The 21129-nt window shown below is 40.2% G+C and overlaps 2 protein-coding genes across 3 annotated transcripts; both read left to right on the top strand.

Annotated features, from left to right (window-relative positions):
• The first annotated feature begins 1828 nt into the window (after window positions 1-1828).
• On the top strand, window positions 1829-12583 carry tango6 (transport and golgi organization 6 homolog (Drosophila)). The gene is made up of 18 exons (XM_072435045.1): window positions 1829-1985; window positions 3600-4243; window positions 4462-4572; window positions 4673-4808; window positions 4935-5041; window positions 5182-5344; window positions 5574-5635; window positions 5724-5836; window positions 5915-6091; window positions 6168-6294; window positions 6456-6647; window positions 7587-7727; window positions 8044-8499; window positions 9082-9139; window positions 9314-9463; window positions 10055-10206; window positions 10507-10620; window positions 12380-12583. Exons 1-18 carry the CDS (start codon window positions 1937-1939, stop codon window positions 12554-12556), a joined length of 3129 nt encoding a protein of 1042 aa, XP_072291146.1. The 5' UTR covers window positions 1829-1936; the 3' UTR covers window positions 12557-12583.
• A 2006-nt stretch (window positions 12584-14589) lies between these two features.
• has3 (hyaluronan synthase 3) lies at window positions 14590-21023 on the top strand. Of its 2 annotated transcripts, XM_072435710.1 has the most exons (5): window positions 14590-15358; window positions 18038-18131; window positions 18428-18969; window positions 19539-19640; window positions 19772-21023. In XM_072435710.1, the coding sequence occupies exons 2-5, from the start codon at window positions 18038-18040 to the stop codon at window positions 20699-20701; spliced, it is 1668 nt and encodes a 555-aa protein (XP_072291811.1). In that variant the 5' UTR covers window positions 14590-15358; the 3' UTR covers window positions 20702-21023. The 2 variants fall into 2 exon arrangements, with proteins under 2 accessions (XP_072291811.1, XP_072291810.1); XM_072435709.1 differs by lacking the exon at window positions 14590-15358 and having other exon boundaries at window positions 18023-18131.
• Window positions 21024-21129: the final 106 nt, after the last annotated feature.

Genomic DNA, 21129 nt, shown 5'->3' with positions numbered 1-21129 from the left:
TTGAATGAAAGTAAGGATAATCTGTATTGATCTGTATTGATCTAATTAATCTGAAGACAATGAGCAGTGTCATAAACGTATCAAAGAAACATACAGGTTTTCTTCCCAGTTTGACATGTGACACATTTGGACATTACCCCTTGAAATGCAGCACCTGTTGGCAAGGAGCAATCTCACTTTAAAATGCACTGACCCGTCTTTCCTGCACCATTGAGACCACCCACTGACCACCACACATTTTGGTAGGCTATATCTATGTTTCTAGAAGAGCTTTGGTTTTTGACAAAATTAGTTACTACAAATGTCAATGTTCAACAGCATTTTTGATCAATTGAATTTAAATAATTTTGACTTTGATGCTCTTATGTTTTTAAGGGTGCTGTTAATGTCCTACCTTCTGTTTGAACTTGCTGTCTGCTGTACATTGTTGAGTATGTTTTCATAATAAGTTATTGATTTGTATTATATTATTAGTTTTGGGTGCCAGGCTCAGTCCTCTACAATTATGGACAAGGGCAATATGTCTCAAATGTTTCATATATTTTCCTGCGGGTTCTAACCAAGACCTGCATTGTGGTCTTCCCCAGTCAATCCTGAATCTGGCCCTGGTTCAAACCATGTCTCACAGCAAGCGTTCTCCTTCAGTGATGTATCTGATTTGGATCCTATCTACACTATTAACGCTTGTTCCAGATATCATAGAGTGGCTGTGTTCGCACAGTCCCGCTACGTCCTAGGAAAACCACAGCCAGAAGCCCAACCTGGACCCTTTCGTGGATTCCTGCCTGGGCCTAATCCTGCCCTGGAGATTTCAGTCAATCAGCACCTGCTGCTCCACTGTCAACACTTACACCCCTCAAATGGGGTTTTGTCTTTTCTATGACAGCATCAATATCTTATGACCTAAATTATAATGAATATTTTACTCAAATACCTTGGACTTTTGTTATGACCAAAAAACAAAAACAAAATAATAAAGGTGTTATTAGTGATGTGCAAGTAGATATTGATGTGGAGGAGTTTGTTGCTAGGATGTGTGCTGCTCAGAGGCTGACTCGGTTTGTGGGAGGGGAACCAGAGAAGACAACATCATTGTGCAAAGCTTTAAGGTGGATTTGCTGGATAAGTGTTTCTAGATTATGTTTGTTACAGGGTGAGACCTTTGTAGCTGCAGTGTGGAAGTTATGGAGGATCTGAGTGTGAGGTTGGGCAGTGTGTGAATGAAGACGTGGACCCCAAATGACTGGAGCTAGGGATTGTCCGAGACAAAAAAAAAAGGGAAGAGGAATTTAACTGGCTGAGAGTGGAAAAATGGTTTTCTCATGCAGAACCTGTTAAACCTGTAAAGAAACTAGCTGAGACAAAACAAGATGAAATACGGCTGATTCACAATTTCTGGTGACAGAGAAGCAGAGATTTAGCTTTTATTGCTGTTGGGATTGTGAACATTTTTGCTGAGGTGCATGATAAATATGAACAGGTCTAGATGACATTGGATGCTGCTAAAATATGTTTAGGTGATAGGAGATAGGGGATAGGACCGGGGAGGAATTGTTCAGAACAGTGGATGATTAGGGTCACTCTACATACTAAGCAGAAATAAGCAATACAAGTTCCAGATGGTGGGGAACTCTATCTAAGGATTTGAGCTGATCCCAAACTGCAGTACCAAAAATAACCATTGAGAGGCAGCAATACAACAGGAGGTATCAAGCCTACCGAAAATGCACACGAAGAAGAAGAAGAAGAATCTCTACCCAATCAAAGCGCGACTCCTCTGACGTAGATTTCAAGCGCACGTTTGCATGTTATGTGCATGGATCTATTTAAATATCGTTATGTGCATGTATCTAGGTTATGTGCATTTTTCAGGCTGTTTTTGTCTTGAGTAATAACCTTTATCGATTGGTATTTGAATTGTGTTGTATGTGATGAGATGACTTCGGCTCTTATTTCAGCCATAAACATTCTCACTAAACCTGCTGGTGAGTGTTTCATCTGGTAATAATAGGTCTTCATCAAGCACATGTTCTCATTTCTAATCGTTTTTGGAGCACTACTCTGCAGATACTGAAACGTTACTTATGGCCTTTTGAATTTCAAACATTTGTGCAAGATCTGTTCTGTTTTATCCGCGTTGTAAGGCAGCTACAAATGACAAATACATGTGTGATAGACTAGAGTGATTAATCCAAGAACAAAATTATCCTGCCTTGCAAAACTCTTGGAGAAGCTAATAATTAACCAGGTGCATGCTTTCTTAACCAAATATTCAATTATAAATAGCTACCAGTCTGGATTTAGACCAGGGCATAGTACTATCACAGTTGCTATCAAAGTTATAAATTATATTGCTATTGTATTGGATAATCATGAAGAATGTGCTGCTGTTTTTGTTGATTTGTCAAAGGCCTTTATTCAGTAGATCACAGTATTCTCTTGGATTGTCTTGATGCTATTGGGTTCGATACAAATTCTTAAAAATGGTTTGCAGATTACCTAAAGAATAGAGCTCAAATTGTTTTTCCTGATAGCTTTCCATCTGAATTTTCTTACCTTAATAAAGGTGTAGGACTGTCATTTAAAATGTATATAAACTCAATAGGGCATAATCTAAAACACAGTAGCATCCACTTGTAAGCAGATGATGCAATTCTGGATTTTCACTCCATCTAACAAAACTGTGTTAATTAAAAATTATGAATGAATTCAAATCAAGCAAAATGTATGCTTCGATGATCGAATGATAAACTCTTTCAACAAACGCATACATGAGCTGACAAATAATCTTAAAGCCAGATTGTCATTCTTCTTTAAAAATAAAACATTTTTTCCTCTTAATTGTAGAAAAAGTTGAATTCAGGCTACATTTATTTTTAGTTTTAGATTATGGTGATATATATGCATTCTACAGCAACAGTGTTAAAACCTCTGAACTCCTCTGAATTCAGCTCTAAGGTTCATTACAGGAGAAGGATACAGAACTCACCACTGTGAATTATATTCTAAAGTAGAATGCAACCATTGAAGAAGAGAAAAGCGCTGCATTTTGTTTGTGTACAGGCTCTGGTTGTCATTTTGGCCTGATTATTTATTTATTGCGCATTAGTTCAAGTATTCACCCGTTTGACATCTCAGGACATTTTTATCTTATAATCCCATCGTATCAACTCAGACAGGAAAAAAGGCTTTCAACAGCTTTGCTCCCTCCCTGTGGAACAAAACTTTTAAAAATTAAATCATTTTATACCTTTTAATGATTTTTAAGCACTGGTCAAGGACCGCCCACAGTGCCGATGCACTTGTTTTATATAGTTTGATCTCATATTGGATGTATAAATGTGTTTTTATGGATTGGCAAATTTAGTTGAATGTTTTATTTGTATTTTAGTATCCTGTGTCTGTTTGTTGTTTATTTTGTGTTGTATTTTAATAGGGTACCCATGAAAAAGAGTACTCTTCTCATTGGGGTATCCCTGTATAAATACATAAAATGAATGAATGAATGAATGGAAACAACACCCATATTGAAATACAACAAGACAAATTAGTTTAATTAACATCTTATTGTTTTAATCCCTTTCTGTCCAATTGTATAGAATCCGCTGGCAATGCCCGGACATCCCAGGAGGAGGCACTGCTCTCTGCTTTCCAGGCCAACAGGAGGTCCCTGCTGCAGCATTTGGACTCTGATCCAGCTTTTGCTGAGGTTCAAGGGCTCAGAGATGAGGTCATCTTCGAGTCTGTTTGGTTTTCAAGTGGCAGAGATGATGACCACAGTTGGACCTATGTTCATGAGTGTCTTCTCGTGCTGCTTGCTCTCACACGGCATCTCTCTCTGGAATTAGATTTGTTCAAACAAACCCCTCAACCAGTCAACAGAGTGCGTACCCCTGAGTTTGCTCCACCATTACCCCCTGATGTCCTCAGCGTTTCCCAGCAGAAGACGCTTACCACTGCCCTTCAGTTTGTCATCTCCCTGGGTGTATGTCCGTACCTGGCTCCAGGAGTGGGGGTACCGCTGGGCCGTCGGTCTGCATTTGGGATTGTGTTGGAAAAACTGACCCAAAGTGGGACAAATGAAATACTTGGACAGCAACGTCTTCTGACCGTCACTAATGTCCTGTTGAAGATGGCAGAGCTGTCGTCTTTGGCTACACTTGTCTTCACACGACACCTGGGAGATCTAATGGCAGCACTGTGTCAGCTTGGATACCAGCCTGACAAAAAAGAAGAGGGCAAAGTAATGTCTATAGTTAATTTAATTAAACATAATATATTTAGAGACTATTCTTTAATAATAATGTATGAATTGTCAATGAACTTTAGATTTAAACTTAATAGGCATGCTATAATAAGGTGTAGCCAAAACCTTTTGAAAAGTCCTACGTTTTATGGTCTGCACTGATCAATTGAAATTTCCAGATTTTGGGACAAAAACATTATCTTTAATTCCAACAGGAGTTGAGTGCTGACCAGCGAAGGATGTGTCGTGAGAATCTCAAAAGCCTTCTGGGAAAAGTCTATCAACCAATTGTCATTAAAGAGTTGCTAATACTTCAAGGCCCCAAGGTTAGAATTTGTGAAGTGTGTGATGAGACCGCTCCAACTTTGCTATATATATCAAAAATGATATCTATGTATTATTTATTTATTTTATTTTTCCCTGTAGTCCGTTCCAGTGGGGAGCTCCGGTAGTAAGGTGGCTCCGGCCTGGCTCAGACATCTCTGTGGTCAGTTGTTGTCAGAGCGCCTCATGCAGCCTCAAGGAGTCCGAGCGGTGGTGAGGGCCATCCTGGAGGGAACAGGTCCGGAAATGACTCAAATAGAATTAACTGGGCAAATATAGTTCTAATTACACTCTTTGAAGAATAGTGATATACTTTGTTTATTTGTCTTTCAAATCTACATATGCAAAACTTTAATCTCAGGAGCGGACGAGTCTGACTGGAGGAAATGTGATGGTGTGGCCAAAATCCTGGTGACTTGTCCTAAACAATCTACATCCACAGATGGCTACTACAAACACGTGTGCCCTCAGGTTTGCCTCATGCACTTCATTGTTCCTGTACTGACTTTCCCATTGTTACTAGTCTGCATTATGTTGCCATTCAGTATATGGCAATGACTTAACATAACAAAACTATATGTTAAATCACCCACTGTTTCTGTGTTGTGCAGATCCTGGACATGTTACATTTCAAAGACAAGCTGACGGCTCAACAGTTTCAGCGAGTGGCAACTACAGCATTTCTTGCTATGGTGCAGGAGACGAGTGCCTTTGCTCAACAGTACCTACTAGCTCCTATGCTTGCACCTCTACATTGCTGCATCACTCCATCCGGTCAGTAACACAACCATTTCTATTTCTGTAGACCACTGCAACTCATTAATGGCAAGGGAATTTGCAAATGAGTTTAAATGTCTATATCGCTCTGTCTAGCTTCTTTTTCTATTCATATGAAAATGCATGGCTATTTTCTTGGTTTGTGCTATTATTATTATACATTTGTCTCCACTTAATTTACAATGTTGATCCATCAGATGCTTTTGCTCTGTGTTTCTTGAGCCAGGCCTGTCTCAAGATGCTGTGGAGGAGTGGCAGCTCACACAATGTGTAGAGGATTTATATAAAGTGAGAACTGTTTTTCCCTCTCTTTATCCTTTTGTCTTGACATTATGGTACTTTCTGATAATATAATGTGTGGTCCTGTGTATTTCAGGTTTGTGTGGTGGGAAACCGTCCTTCACCTCCACTTCTCATAGCTTTACAAGAAGTTCTGCCTGTTATTTTTACTTTGTTCTGTTTCACTAAGCAGAATGTCTCACATCTACGGTAATATTTTTTCCATTGCTTAAGAAATATATAAAGATAAATATGTGCGGTTTATTTATGCATGTTCTTCCCACACAGCGCTCCCTGTCAAGAGGTAATGCTGTGGTACCTGAGATGCTCCGAGCACACTTCTTCTCTAGCTGCTCTGAGGCAACTCTCGGGTCTGAAACCACAAGAACACAAAGTGGCACCAGGATTTCACTTTTGTCCTGGCAGTGATGGAGGCGTGAGACTCAGATCAAGGGATGACTGCAGGTGACTTAAACCACTTTTATCTTGGTATATTACGCATGTTTTATGGTGTTAATTATACTATTACCCTTTTTATCAGCGATGAAGACGATGCTCTGTATGAGAAGTTGTCCGGGGAGCAGTGGAGGCTGGAGTGTCTAAATGAACTCCTGACTCAGCTCAAAGACAGTGACCTTCCTGGAGACTTCTTCTTAGACCTGCTGCAGGTATACAAACTTGAAACATGTGACAGATTGTCATTTGATTTTAATTGAGTACAACCTTAATTATGTATCTTTTGACCTTATTAAGCCCTTGGTCACTACACTTTTATGTAACAAAACCTTTATTAAATTTTGATCAACATTGTAACCCTGTGTCCCTGTAGGAACTCACGTGTTGGGCTGCTGAGGCTGATGAAGAGGAGCACCAGGAGCTGTCAGCAATGACTCTATTGGAGATGGAGCAGCGAGTGCTGTGTCGTACTGAGCGTCAGGCTCAGAAGCTGGCTCTGCTGCAGGTCCTGGCTCTGATGATCGAGTGTTTGCCTCATACTTTACTGCTGAGGAAACCCACACAGGTCAGTCTCACCAACACAATGAGAAACCCTGTTCCCCCATGGAAAAATGGAAATTCTACTACAAAAATATCCTAAAATTCCATAATTGTACTCTTTGAGTAAATGTTTATTTTACCAGGCAAAACATTAAGAACACATTCTTATTTACAATGTTGGCCTGTGAGTGCTAGAGAGCTGCATAAATTCAGCAACTTAACTGTGCATTTGCTAGCACTTTACTGCTGTTCGAGTCATCACTGGTTATGTTGTGCTTTTAAATTGTCTTATTTTGTCTTATAATAGCCATTGTGTCCTATTTTCTTATGTTTTATTTTTGGATCTATGGGAAACTTGACGGGACATTTTAGTCCCAGTAGGGGTCACTTTCCTCTTGTTTTTGCCTTCACACTCACATGACTATTATAAATTAGGTGGTGCTGTAAAAGACGCCAGGCAGTGATACAAGACTAATTACGTCACTAGTAGTGTAGCACCAATTTTCACCCTTCAAATAAGGAAATGTCTGTGAGACATGGATAAGATTAGTCCTAAACACAGTCCTCTTGTTCATGACCAGGCCCTTTTAAGGACTTTCAGTTTTGTTTCTTTCAAAGACAAAGATAATGGACGAATCAGCTTCTCACGGTACACATCTCACATTTCACACCCTGAAAATTAATCATATTTATAATTTTATTCATGTTTCTGATGTTACGCAACATTCTGTTGATTTCATAATTTTTATCAATTTAGAAACTTAATAGCACCTATTAAGGCATGATGAGTGTTGTCACCTTTTTGCAACATAAATACTGCGGCAATAATTCATAACTTCACATAAAATACATATAGATTGCCATTGACAATTCTAATTCATGGTAATTATACTTAACCATTGAGTGAGGGGGAGTAATGTATGTGACATGTAATTCTCAACCATTATGTGTCACTCTGTCTCAGTTGGTGGACTTCATTCTTTCTCTACTCCAGAGAGCCTGCGTAGGCCTCAGCGCTGACTCCAGCTCCAGTGAGAATCCAGTGGACAGTCAGACACTGAGCATGGGAATGGGTCTGGTGGCCACTCTTCTCTCTGTTCCTCAGGTACAGGAAACTATTGTCTAATGACGATCCAATGGCCCTTGAGGGTTACATATTGCTTGGGTATGAAGAATTATTTAAGAGGCATTTTTCTTGATATAACTGTATGCGTTTAAGTAATATTAACAAATGCAGTATTCATGTATATTATATCTATTATTTGACTAATTCAATACAGTGCAAAAAATATTAGAAGCCTATGAACAAAGAAATGTGCATCTTTGGTTGAACATATTCGTTGTGTAATGGTTACTCAAATCTATCCTATTTTCTAAGATCAATAAAAGGTTGATGGGTTTTTATCAATGTGTATCTGCAGGTAAGCTCTGAGGACTATCGTTGCATGTCTGGTCTGCTTTCACCACTGGACACACTGTCTCAGCTTCATCCAGAGGTCTTCATCCAAGAGATAGCCTCAAACCTCAAAGCTGTGATTGCCACACATGGCGCCTATAAGCCAGAAAACCTCTCCACCTCCACTACTCAACCATCCGTTAACTCTGAGACAAAGCAAAAAAACCTAAAGACCACCAATATGACTAGGACCACTTCTACTACACATGGTACATCATGTCAATCTGAGGTGCCCCTAAAGCAGTCGACTACCTCTGAGAACACCAACAGTAGAAACTATCCCAGGAAGCCTCTTTCTGATTGGACCTTGGAGGCTTGTGATCCAGATGTACCAACAAAAGCATTTGCACTGAGAGGCCTGACCCAGCTGGTGCAAAGGAGGGATCCAGAGACCGTTCAGGCCCAAGAAAAAGTACTTGTGGTAAGTTTGTTATTAATTTGCGTTGCTCAAACGGTTACTGTGAACTGAATTTTCAGAATTTTCAGAGCATATCACTAAAAAGAGGGTGCTTCTTGAACATCATGCTATGTCTTCATGATTTGTTATAGTTGGTCTCTTAGGTAATTCTTGGAACACATTTATATTTAATAAGTCTCTAGTCTCTCCAGGGCTTCAATAGGCTCCATGGTCCCAGAGGACTTGTTAAGGTGCTACAATCAGAAAGCGTAATGATTCATTGAGAATTCCCTTTGATGGACGTTCCCACCTTGATTAACCTTGAAAACCAACAGCAAAAACTATAACACGTAGCAGCGACTTCTTGACCCTCTCCAGGGGTCCCATATACCTCCAGGAGTCTGGATTATTCCTTTTGATAAGATAGGGCTATAATATACTGTGTGCTAGTATTTACTGAAGCTTTATGGAACAGAATGCAAAGCTACCTCAGCAATATGTGCCATTTTAGACTTGTTTTTACCTTGTCTAATATTTTTATTTGTGACATAATACATTTTACAATGTATGGATTATATTTAATTTAAATTGTGTCTCCATCCTTAGCTCTTTTTAGAAAACTTGGAGCATGAAGACTCATTTGTCTACCTCTCAGCCATTCAAGGTATTTTCTTTTAATTAACTGGCTTATTTAAACTAATAAACATAATGTACTTTTTTGTAGTTGTGTTGACGGCCGTGAGGAAATGCAGCCAAATCCAATATTTAATAATATACATAGAGCTTACAATATCACTTTTTTATCTTAATACAATTAAGTGTTCTTTCTGTTCACAAGGTTTGGCTGCTCTGGCTGACTTCTTCCCTCAGAGGATCCTGGAGCGGCTGCTACAGGACTTCCAAGGAGGCCTCACATCGAACAAGGGCCACTCCCTCGAAACACGGCTCAAAGTTGGAGAGGTTTTAATGAGAGCCACAAGGGCCATGGGTGAGCTGCTCCATTTATAAATATATCTCATTAAGAAATCCTTGAATGCCTTTCTAAAATAGCTGCGACAATGTTATTAATTGTTGTCTACAACTAATAAGATGGCAATGATACACTATTTCTTTAAATGCAAACAGTCACATGACAGCAAGTATTTTTTGGCTAACATCTCTCTAGACAAACGTTTGTACGACATCTGTGGTTATCTCGCTAAATGAGAACAATGAGGTTTTATACTCCCACTGTGATTAGATTTAAACTGTTGAAAAAACGGTTGACTCACTGATGAAATTCATATTTGGCACTCATTTGGGCCAGACATTACGAACTTATTGTTACAAGAAACTTAGGATCAAATTGTGTTTGGCGGACACGGAAAAACTGGGCACATTGCAGCTGGCTGTTTTTGCAGGTGGTGTTCACTGTTGTGCTGATGCAGTCTTAAACATGTTGCAAATCCCTTTTTAAATTTGTATTATTCTTGGAGCTCACTTGCACACCTCTCAGAGTTGTCAATATTATGGACAGTGGGCACATATCTATGTATTTATTATCAATGGTAAAACATAGGACATTTCTTTCATTCTACAGGGGAGCTGGCACCCCACCTGGGCCGCCCCTTGTTAGGGGTCTTTCTACATAGTATCAAAGACCTGGACCACAGCATCAGGACCAGCAGTCTGTCCAACCTGGGAGAGCTGTGTGAGAGACTGGACTATGCTCTCGGACCATTGGCTCAGGAGGTGAACATCAGATTAATAGAGTATTTTGCTTACTTAAAATACTTAAAATATTTTTTTTTGAGTACAATACAATATTTATTATGGGTACATATGAAAATGTCTTCTTTTATACAATGTTGAAGATTGAGATTAGACCCAACTTCCCCACAACTCCCCGTTTGTTCTTCATCCTTCACACGGCTGACCACACACCAGTCGATCCATGTGTTCTGAGCTCAGCAGTAAAGTGAAGCTGATTCTGGGGTTCTCGAACACAGGAACACACGTGTCGAATGAATCCGTTTTTTTTTCTCTTGCCAGCTCAGCACATGTCTGACGGCGCTGATAAAGACTGAGAAGGAGGCGGAGGTGAGGAGGGCTGCTGTTCATGTCATCGTCCAGCTACTGAAAGGCCTTAGCGACAAAACCACACAGGTACTTCTACGGTCAAATACACAATTATAAGGACTTTTGAAAGGGCTATATTACAATCATGTAATAATATCAATATGTTTACAATCATAAACTGATTTGCTCTTCATTGTCTGATTCATTACAAAATACCCCAGATGTTACAAATTTAGCTAAAATGGAAGAATAGGAATTTCTGAAATGGGTATGTGCAAACTCAATTTCCCAAAAGTGGATAATTGAGTTAGATGTTGAACAAAATGCAGAACAAAATATAAATGTATAATACAATGGGTTTAACTTTTTCAGAGTTTGTACTGAAAGACGGTTACTATTAGTATGTGGGGTGTCAATAACCACTTTATACTTCTGATCAGAGATGCAAATGTTGCCAATACATGCAAAAATGTGTTCCTGCTCAGTGATTTATAATCTTTTATGGGAGCAGCTTCCTGATGTTTACCGCCCTTCGACAAACATCAGGCCAAAGGTTCAAGTGTCAGAGGGGACTCTGTGTGTCTCCATAGCCCAAGAATGTCCCTCCTGCCTCCCTCCCTGTGGTCTCCCCGGTTAAATGAAGGATAGGGCACTGTGACGGCTCCTGTAATCTGCTCATCACTGCAATTACCCAACAGTTTCCCACAGGAAGCGAAGGAAACACTTGTGCTTTTTGTAGTCTGTTGTTTTCTCCGTAATCTGTTTGGGTCAAAGTAAAAGCTTCGTAAAGTTAACTGAAATTATTATTATTATTCATCTAACCCAGATTTTCTGACCAGTGACTTTTTCAAATTCAAATGGATCCATCATTGCTTTTTGGCATAGTCATAACCCAAATTTAAGCAAGAATAATTAACAATGATGCGCTTTACTTACACATTTTGGACACAGATTTAGTAGTAGAGGTTGTAAAAGAGATTTATAGATTGGTTATCGGTGCAAACTTTATGAGAAGTAAATTGTCTGCTTGTTTCCATGAAGAAGTTATTAGAAAATGTAGAAGGCATTATGGTATCTATCTCCATTATAGACAAGCAGGTGATAGACTCTCTAATCTAAGTGTCTACCTATAAGCCATCTAGAAGTGTGTCACAATATTAACATTTCCAACTGTATTTTGATACTAAGGAAAAGACTTGACACCAATTTTGATACCACAATGATATATATTATTATTATTATTTTTTGGAGACAATATACAGTCATTTTCATCACAAAATGATACTAATGTCTTTATGTTACCATGTGGTCTTGTACTAGATCTGATAAATCTAATAAAACGTCAGTTCAGGAAAGATATTTTGGAATATCTGACCATCTATACACCTCATTTGCAACTCTTACCACTCAACCCGTATCAGGTTAATTGAGCAAATGTCTTCTCATTGAATTCATTGTTGCCTGTAATAGAAGCCTGTATCAAAGTTAGCTGCATGTGTCGGGACTTGCCATTAGTGGAACAGCTGGAGCAGAGGTGGACAGGACCAGCTGCAGGGCCTTAATGACACACAGCCACATGGGAACAAAAGGGGCAGAGGTGCAGCTCGGACAGTCTAATTAAAACTAGATAGGGTAACAAGCATTTATCCAGTAACCCCAAAAATATTAGTGGCTATTTTTGTTAACCGAGCCAAATAAAGGTCTGGAGAACGATTTGCCATGAGCTTGTCAGTACACGGTGAACAAGATGAAATCATAGAGTTTGTCATAATTGACAATGTTGGTGAATCAAACCAAATGTTGTTATGTTTCCAATGGTTTGTAACTCAAGTATTCTCTGTTGCAGGTCCTTGCTGACGTGCTGTTGGACCTGTATCGAGCCCTGAAGGGGGTGGTGCGCTCAGACCCAGACAGTGTGGCAGTGCTCCATGCTCAAATCGCTCTTGAGGAACTGGACAATGTTATGAGAAAGTTCCTCTTTCCACAGCAGAAGTTGGAAAAGAAGATTGTTGTCCTCCCATAAACTATAAACTTATGTAAAACATAAAAATATGGATTCTATCATGGATTTCAGCTTCCTCTTTTTGATGACATTTTGAGGACTTTTTTTCCATTCAAAAGATGGGATATTTTAAAATTGTTCATTGCTATGGCAATGGTCCTATTTTTTTCATAATTTCAAAACCCATGTTTAAATTGTTTGTTTGTTTTTTGGTGAAAAACAAAGACATACATAATTCACATCTTAAAAATAAAATTCTTTGACATTTTAATAAACACATTTTTTGTCCCAGATTATGTTTAACTAACGTGAATTATGTCATTTCTTTGTGATTTGAATGCATTTTTTTCCCTGTTGTGTGAAGCACTTTGAATTGCTTGTGTATGAAATGAGCTCTATAAATACATTTGCCTTGCCTTGCCTTACTGCTTCTACTTTTTCTACACCAGGTGACCATATTGGCTTTCTAAAACAAAGTTCAAAACCATTGTTATTAAAACTGATAGATATTAACATATCAACATTAATACAAATATATACATTTATTTTGTTATTTTTGTTATTATTTTACATATATTATTAAGCTTTGTTTGGTCACAGCACTAATGGTGTATTTGCCTTCTTTCCATTACTAGTCATTTGCGATATTTGTTTTAGGGGTTATGGGTAAAACATGTAGGGCAGCAGGAGTGCCCCTTGCAAACAGGTTGGGTTTATGGAGGTTTAAATCACAACTGATGCAGCAGCAGAGGATGGGTTCATGGGCTCAGGGCATTCTTTCTTTGTGATTTTTCAGAGCTTGTTCATTGAGACCACTGTTGACAGTATATGAGCCATGACCTCCTCCATCTCTGGTCCTGGGAGAACATGCAGAAGGCAAACAGCCACACTACAGTCGTGTTTGCAGTGCCGTCCCTGAGCACCACTGTCAAGACTGCCCTGTGGCTGACTCTTAAAATACTTCACTGGCACATGTAGGTCATCACAAAATATTCTCAAGACATGCTAAATAAACCCAATCTTTCTTACATTGTGTTTTATTATCACCAGCTGCTTTTGATCCCTCCACATAATTACAATATAAGGCTTGTGACTTTCATATAAGGTACTGTTAGTCGTTATAAGTTCATGCTGTGAAATACTAAAATACTCAAATCTGAATTGAGAAGTCAAAGGATAAAGTTAAGACATTTCAGAAATAAATTGAATAAAGCTAAGGAACTACTTTGCATTAGTAGTTCAACAAAGATGTATTTCTTGTAGGGCAATATATATACAATTTGGGGATTTTTTTATCGCCTTAACTTTGAATTTTTTTAATTTATGTTTTGATTGTTAAAAAACATCAAATGGCTTTTAACAGAGAAATAAGTGTCATTTATCTAAAAAATGACGCATGCTTTCATTGACACAGGCTGTAGACCTGTCGATAACAATCGAGTAATCACTGTCTCTTGACATGATAAAAATGTATTAAAAAATGTATTAATTGCACATTTTCTATTATCACAACTGTTTTGGGTGTAGAGCCAATTTGTTAAACCCCAGGAAAACTCCTTTTACACTAACTGTGCAGTTGGCCCCATGTTTTATTAATACATCTTATTATTATTCTCTGTACAGGCTCAAAGAAGCAGCGTGCTCCAGTCCCTAAAGACCACCAGGTTCTTTGCAGCATCTCAACCTTTCACTGACCTTCAATGCCTCAAATGCACCACTGTAAAACTCAGCTGACACTGTGCTTTCTAAATTAGACAACCAACAGCTAAAATTTATTTTAATGATTAACTAACCTGAAAAACATGAATCAATAAAAGCTTTGAAGCACTTAGCTTTGAATCATAATCATTGTAATGCCTGGTTTATGTGTGAATTCTAGTTGATTCTAATAAAAAAATTATACAAATTTCACAATCTTCATTTGTTTAATGGAAAATAATATTTCCATAAGTAATTCAAATTAAAAACTGGTGGTTCTTCCATCAGTGCCAGTCTGTGCCCCATTCCCCTCGGTCTCTGTCATGATTTATATTCAGTCAGTTACAGTGATGTGCCTGCTACAGGGCTTATCTGCTCCGACAAAGGCAGTTGGAGCTACAGTGGGCACTGCCTGAGCAATCTACTCTAATGAAATGTGTTTGTGTGTTTGGCAGCCTGCAATCGATTGTGAGCAGCAGTTTGTCCCGGGCTGGCAGCCGGCTGTGCTCCTGAACCTGCAGCGCGTCAGCAGCTCAGCACAGAGGAGGGGTGGATAAATAAAGCCATAAAGGATGCTTTGAGTCAGGCCGAGATGGAGAGGGGGCTCTTTCAAACAGGCCCCTGGCTGTTGGGCGCTGCAATGCAGAGGAGATGGGGTACTGCCGGCAGAGGAGGGGGTGTGGCGGGACAGCAGAGCAGCGCACACCCCAGCCCCTCTCCTGTGGCTGTGAGGGTCTTGCTGCAGCATGGAGAGCCCAGGGAGGCTCGGGGTGCACCTAGCAGAGCTGTAGCATCAGGCTGAGCAGCTCTCTGTGGGACAGTGCTGGAGGTGGGGGCTCATTCATGTCCCTGGACTGTGCCGGGAGACAGAGGAGGAGCAGGGGCTGGCCCTCACACGCAGACAGGAGCGTGAGTGCTGGAGGGGGGTATTTTGGGATGTGGAATCTCCTGAAACCAGTGCTGGAATAAAGATGTAGTGTACACTGCTGCTGAAGGAGGGACAGAACAAGGAGAGAGCTGTGCTGCTAGAGGAGAGCAGAGGGCAGGACGTCCTGGCTTCAGCCACCGAGCCGGACCACTGAGAGCAGGGGGAGGCCAGCGTGCAGGGTCCATCGGGTCAGGAAGGTAAGACATCTTTAATTGTTTAAGAACAAATCAATAACATTTTCTGCAAAAATAAGTTTTCAGAAGAGTTATTGGAATTAAAAATGAAGGATGTGATCAGACTGGATAATAAACTTTTCAGAGAAAATTTTATTACAAAATGTGTCTTCTCATGGTTCCTCCACCATGGTTTCTTTTGCTCATATTGATTAGTCAGACCTGACCTATCAATTTATAGTTGTGTTATTGGAAATGTTCCATTGAAAGCCTCAGACATGGACATGATATGTTCTGATCTAAAATCATTAAAGAAGTCTCCTTATTGAACTGTTTCAGAAGTTTAGAAATGTGTTTCCACCAGGCAGTAGCTGTAGCCATCATGAGCTAATAAAACTGAATATAGTTCAACAAAGACGTTAAGTGAGAAATGCAGAATAGGTCACTGTACAGTCAGCATAGACACTTCAGTGTGGACTTCTACTAAAGCTGGAGTTAAGAGTTATTTTTACAGTGACTTTTAGATGGGTTTCACAGGGATGTTATTGTATTCTGTCTATGACCTGCATTTTGATTTGAAACAAGCTGCGTTGTCATAGTATGAGAGCATTTCAGAGGTGTCCAAAGAAAACAGTGTTGGCCGTTAGGTTTTCCATGGCATCAGTGCTGGGACTGGCACCGGTGCCTTAAACACAAATGGTCACACCTCATTCAGCTCAAGTCCAGCTACTCAGCTGCAAACACTTGGAGAGGGATATTCTTGTACGCAGACACCCCATTTCCTTGATGATGTCATAGTTCTGTGTGTGACTGAAAGTTTATTTTGTCCACATCAAATCCCTAGTGGCGGTTCAGGTCTACTGAGGCCATGCCATCAAAATACTTCACTTACAATTAAGATTAATGCAATAAATGAAGTCAACTAAGAAAAGAGGCTTAGTGCAGTAGTGTATCATGTTCTACATGGTAGTACTGTAACAGTAGTACAGTAGATATGCCAAAAGGGAAAAAATACAATATTTCCATTTTAGAAGAGAAACCTATTATAGCAAAACGTCTTGAAACCTGTTAATAACACAACTTATGTTGTATAATGTTTCCCATTAAAGCTGGGGTACCTGACTTTGTTTAATTTGTTATAGTTAATAAATATAATACATTTATACAAAGAGAAAAATGAGGCCCATCAGCACTCTGATCGACCTCAGTTTCACTTCACCGTCTGAAAAAAGCTCTTCTAAATCTGTGCACGGGCCTAAAAGTAATGCATGAGAATATCAGCGTGTGAGAGATTATACAGATTTAAATACATACTTCCTCCTTTTGTGATATGAAAATCAAGTACCCCAGCTTTAAATGTGTTACTTTTTTTTTTTTTTTTTTATATATATATATAAAATGTATTACATTATAATAAATATTTATAATTTCACGCACATCCCTTTATCTGCCACATTTGCCTGAAGGCAGTGCAGAATTGTTGCTGTAAAAAATTAGGTTTGTGATAAATGTAACTTTGGTACAGCATGTATTTCAATTAGGCCCATTTTAGATTCATTTAGATTCATTTGAACTGACTTAAGCAGTTGGTACAGTTTTTGTAGTGCTTGATGAAACACTAGCAGCCACAGTAGTCTATGGGGGTCTGACAGGTTAAGAGCTGTGACCGATCACTGCTGCAGTTTTTGTAATGTTTTTGCTCACTTCTGCTGCTCCCAAGCCTCACTAAACCGGTGGACCACATTCCACATTCTAAGTACCAAAATTACATATGTTTGGTTGATCCAAGTAATTTGGTAATTACACTCAAATAAGATGCAAGTAAGGATACTTGCATCTTATTTGAGTATAATTACCAATTGACAACACAATGCTCAATTCTCAGCACTTTTACTTAAATGACTCCAGCTCTGGTAAAATCTAGGTAAATCCCTTTCTGTTAGCAGCTTTCCAGTGGCAGACACTACTATGAGCCCAGTCCAGGTGAGTTCACAGACTGAAGCAGAGCGGAGGGAAAATTCATGAATGAAAGGACAGGATTGTTCCCATCTCGGCAGTACTTAAACCTAGTCTTCAATTAGAGTTATTACTCAGAGTGCCTGTATAGACCACTTTTACTGCTTTGGTTGTGAAAAATCGTATTTATTATTAATAAATACAGAGTAAATGTCTCCTAATTATTGATTTTAATTATTGCTTACAAATAGTTGATTATTTAGTTAATTTATACATTTGAACTTTGTCCTAACTTTATGATGGTCCACAACATGCCCTTGTCATTTGTCGTTTGTCAAGTCAAAATAATTTATGTTTTACATTTAAAACATGTGTAAATTGCTTAGATTCCTTCCACATGACCTGGTGGAAACTCACGACCAGTATTTTCTCCAGTATGTATATGTACTTTCAGCATGAGGTGTACAGGTCAGTTTTACACGAGCAAAACAGGAACTGACACTTATGTCTATTCAAATGGAGGTGTACCGACTCCCTGTCGTCACGCAATAAATAAGATATACAATGCATGATTACATGTGTTTGATTGGAACTCTCCACAAAACATTACTAGAAAGCTAAGTTTAGGTGAAAGATAATGATCTCTTATACTCATGTCATGAAGAATTTGGCTACAAACTGTACTGACGGGGTTCTTTTCACAAAAAATGTAAATGTTCTAGTTATGTATAAATGTCTCTTCCTCAGATGCCCTCTCGCTGCAGAAATGCGGTGAACATTGTCATCACCACTCTCTTTGCAGCAGTGGTCTTGTTCACTATCCTGCTGGCCTATGTCACAGGTTTGTTTTGTTTTTAATGTAACTATTCAAATGCATTTCAAAGCATGGTGGTGTGTATGACTGTATTTTTTCAACTGTCTGATATATGTACTTTATATACATATAAACAGACATCTTATATATTATTATATCATAGTTGTTTTATTCCCTATAGATTAGATCACACATTCGTTTAAAGAACCCCAGTATAATAACTGCCAGAAGTAAAAACAAAGTAAACACTCCTTTGGCATTTTGTATTTATAAATGTTTTAGTCTTTTCCATAATGTTTCTCTTTGTGTCTTGTGTTGTGAAGGATACCAGTTCATCCATACAGAGCAGCACCACCTCTCCTTCGGCCTGTACGGGGCTTTCCTTTCCCTGCACCTCCTCCTGCAGAGCCTGTTTGCCTTCCTGGAGCATCGCCGCATGAGGGCCCCCGCTCGGCCCCAGCACCTGCGCCGCACCGTGGCCCTGTGCATCGCTGCGTACCAGGAAGACCCAGACTACCTGAGAAAGTGCCTGCGCAGCGTACGCCGGATCTCCTTTCCTGGCCTCAAGGTGGTGTTGGTGGTGGACGGGAACAGGCCCGAGGACCGTTACATGATGGACATTTTCCAGGAGGTGATGGGTGCCGTGGATCAGGCCGGCAGCATGGTGTGGAAGGGGAACTACCACAGCGACGGAAGCGGAGGGACAGTGACCAACAGGAACACTGTGCACATGGAGGAAGCTGCGAGGGTGTCCCGGCTGGTCAGGGCCTGTCGCTACTCCTGTGTCATGCAGGAGTGGGGAGGAAAGAGGGAGGTCATGTACACAGCATTCAAGGCTCTAGGAGACACTGTGGACTACGTGCAGGTACATACAAGTACACCAAAATGTATTCTTGTACAGGTGTGCAAGGGCATTAGGCCAGAAAAAGGACAAATCCTTTTATAGTTCAGGCCAGTGGTGATGAAATAACGTTTGAATTTCATTTTACATATTTTTAAAGGAAAATACTTCTGCATCTTCAAATAAGCTGTGATCCAGTTTATTATTGCACTGTATTGCATTAAGTAGTGTAGGTCTGTTGACTCTTTGGGACAAAAAGCTCTGTAAAGACATTTGCCCATCAACCCAATGTTGGTGATTCCATCTCAGCTACTGGCAATACATACTGTTAAATTAACTGGATAGCTTGCCTTATCAATCATGAGTCATATTATGGGGCAGTCTTGACATCTCTTGCAAAAGGACAATAGAGTCAATACTTTCTATTGATGCCGTTTTATAATAGCACTTTTTGTCAGCGTGGGGCAGCTGTGTCCTTGCTGTGGGTTAGGTCACAGGAGATGACCCCTCTTGAGCAGTGGGGAAGGGGGTGAACAGCTGGGAGCTCTTGTCAGCAGCCTCTCATTTACCTTATGGATCTGTCCTCGTTTCAGGTGTGTGACTCGGACACAGTGCTGGACCCCGCCTGCACAATGGAGATGCTGAAGATAATGGAAGAAGACCCCATGGTGGGAGGGGTCGGGGGAGACGTACAGGTACATTTGAACATATCCAAACCAGTCAGTGTTAAATGCAATGTTAGGTGTCGTAGTGAGATGAATGAAGGGAGTTTGAGGTTAGTTAGTATTACACAACTGTAATGGTTGACTTGTCTTCTCCTTTATAGATACTGAATAAGTACGACTCGTGGATTTCCTTTCTTAGCAGTGTGCGTTACTGGATGGCCTTCAACATCGAGCGTGCATGTCAGTCATACTTCGGCTGTGTTCAGTGCATCAGTGGTCCTCTGGGGATGTATCGAATCTCTTTACTACAACGCTTCCTGGAACCCTGGTACCATCAGACCTTCTTGGGCTCAAAGTGCAGTTTCGGAGACGACCGCCACCTCACCAACCGGGTTTTGAGCTTTGGTTACAAAACCAAGTACACAGCTCGCTCACAGTGTCAGACTGAAACGCCAACACAGTACCTGCGCTGGCTCAACCAGCAAACCAGATGGAGCAAGTCGTACTTTCGCGAGTGGCTCTACAATGCCCTGTGGTTTCATAAGCACAGCCTCTGGATGACCTATGAGTCTGTAGTGACAGGGTTCTTTCCTTTCTTTCTAGTGGCCACAGTAATCCACCTGTTCTACAGAGGAAGACTGTGGAACATCTTGCTCTTCCTGTTGACAGTGCAGCTGGTGGGCATGGTCAAGGCCACCTACGCCTGCTTTCTGCGAGGCAGCTTGGTCATGATTTTCATGTCACTCTACTCTTTGCTATACATGTCCAGTCTATTACCATCTAAAATGTTCGCCTTGCTCACCATTAACAAGGCCGGATGGGGCACATCGGGGCGCAGGAAGATAGTGGTGAACCTGATTGGGGCTGTGCCTGTCACCGTATGGGCTCTGGTGCTGCTGGGGGGAGTGGTCTACACTATTTACTGTGAAACCAAGGAGCCCTTTAGTGAAACTGAAAAGGCCTTGTTGATATCAGGAACAGTATTATATGGCTGCTACTGGATTATATTACTAGTCCTCTATTTGGCAATTGTAGCCAAGAGATGTAACAAGAGAGAAGAGCAGTATCAGCTGCCATACACTGAGGGATAAACCTGGTCTGGAGACCAGCAGCAGACTCTACCAGCAGGCTCAGGCCTTGCAGCAGCTGTAGTCGGGACTGGAGGCCACTCTGACCCGCAGATACTCGCGGCTTCCTGTGGTGCTAAGAGGTGAAGAGGAACAGGTCTCTATTCCAGGACAGAAATTGGGGCCAAACAGCGCCTTTATTTCTATGGTGCTTCATTAACAGAGCCAGTATCAAGTAGTTTATGCACAAGCTCTGCTGAGCAGTATGACATTGTATAAAAAGGATGAACTGGGGCAAAGTAATAAAAGGAAACAGGACAAATACGTTGAACTAGTATAAACAATCAGAGCTTTCTTTAATTGGTCACTTTGTAAGGGCAGATTGACTACATCCACTAAATAAACACGATTGCTTTGTTCTTTTGTTTAATTTGAACACTCCAGTTTAAATA

This window comes from Eucyclogobius newberryi, unplaced genomic scaffold (assembly GCF_026437365.1).
Source record: "Eucyclogobius newberryi isolate DKJ021-1_F unplaced genomic scaffold, fEucNew1.0.hap1 SCAF_7, whole genome shotgun sequence".
In the NCBI taxonomy this organism is placed as follows: domain Eukaryota; kingdom Metazoa; phylum Chordata; class Actinopteri; order Gobiiformes; family Gobiidae; genus Eucyclogobius; species Eucyclogobius newberryi.
This window is presented reverse-complemented; position numbering and strand designations above follow the sequence as displayed.

What these genes read in the sequence shown, in the direction of transcription:
- tango6 (XM_072435045.1), top strand. Translation starts at nt 1,937, where the DNA reads ATGACTTCGGCTCTTATTTCAGCCATAAACATTCTCACTAAACCTGCT. An exon ending in ACAAAAAAGAAGAGGGCAAA is followed by an intron (nt 4,244 to 4,461) that starts GTAATGTCTATA and finishes TAATTCCAACAG; the next exon opens with GAGTTGAGTGCTGACCAGCG. An exon ending in GTGTAGAGGATTTATATAAA is followed by an intron (nt 5,636 to 5,723) that starts GTGAGAACTGTT and finishes TGTGTATTTCAG; the next exon opens with GTTTGTGTGGTGGGAAACCG.
- has3 (XM_072435709.1), top strand. Translation starts at nt 18,023, where the DNA reads ATGTCTCTTCCTCAGATGCCCTCTCGCTGCAGAAATGCGGTGAACATT. An exon ending in ACACTGTGGACTACGTGCAG is followed by an intron (nt 18,970 to 19,538) that starts GTACATACAAGT and finishes TCCTCGTTTCAG; the next exon opens with GTGTGTGACTCGGACACAGT. An exon ending in GGGTCGGGGGAGACGTACAG is followed by an intron (nt 19,641 to 19,771) that starts GTACATTTGAAC and finishes TCTCCTTTATAG; the next exon opens with ATACTGAATAAGTACGACTC.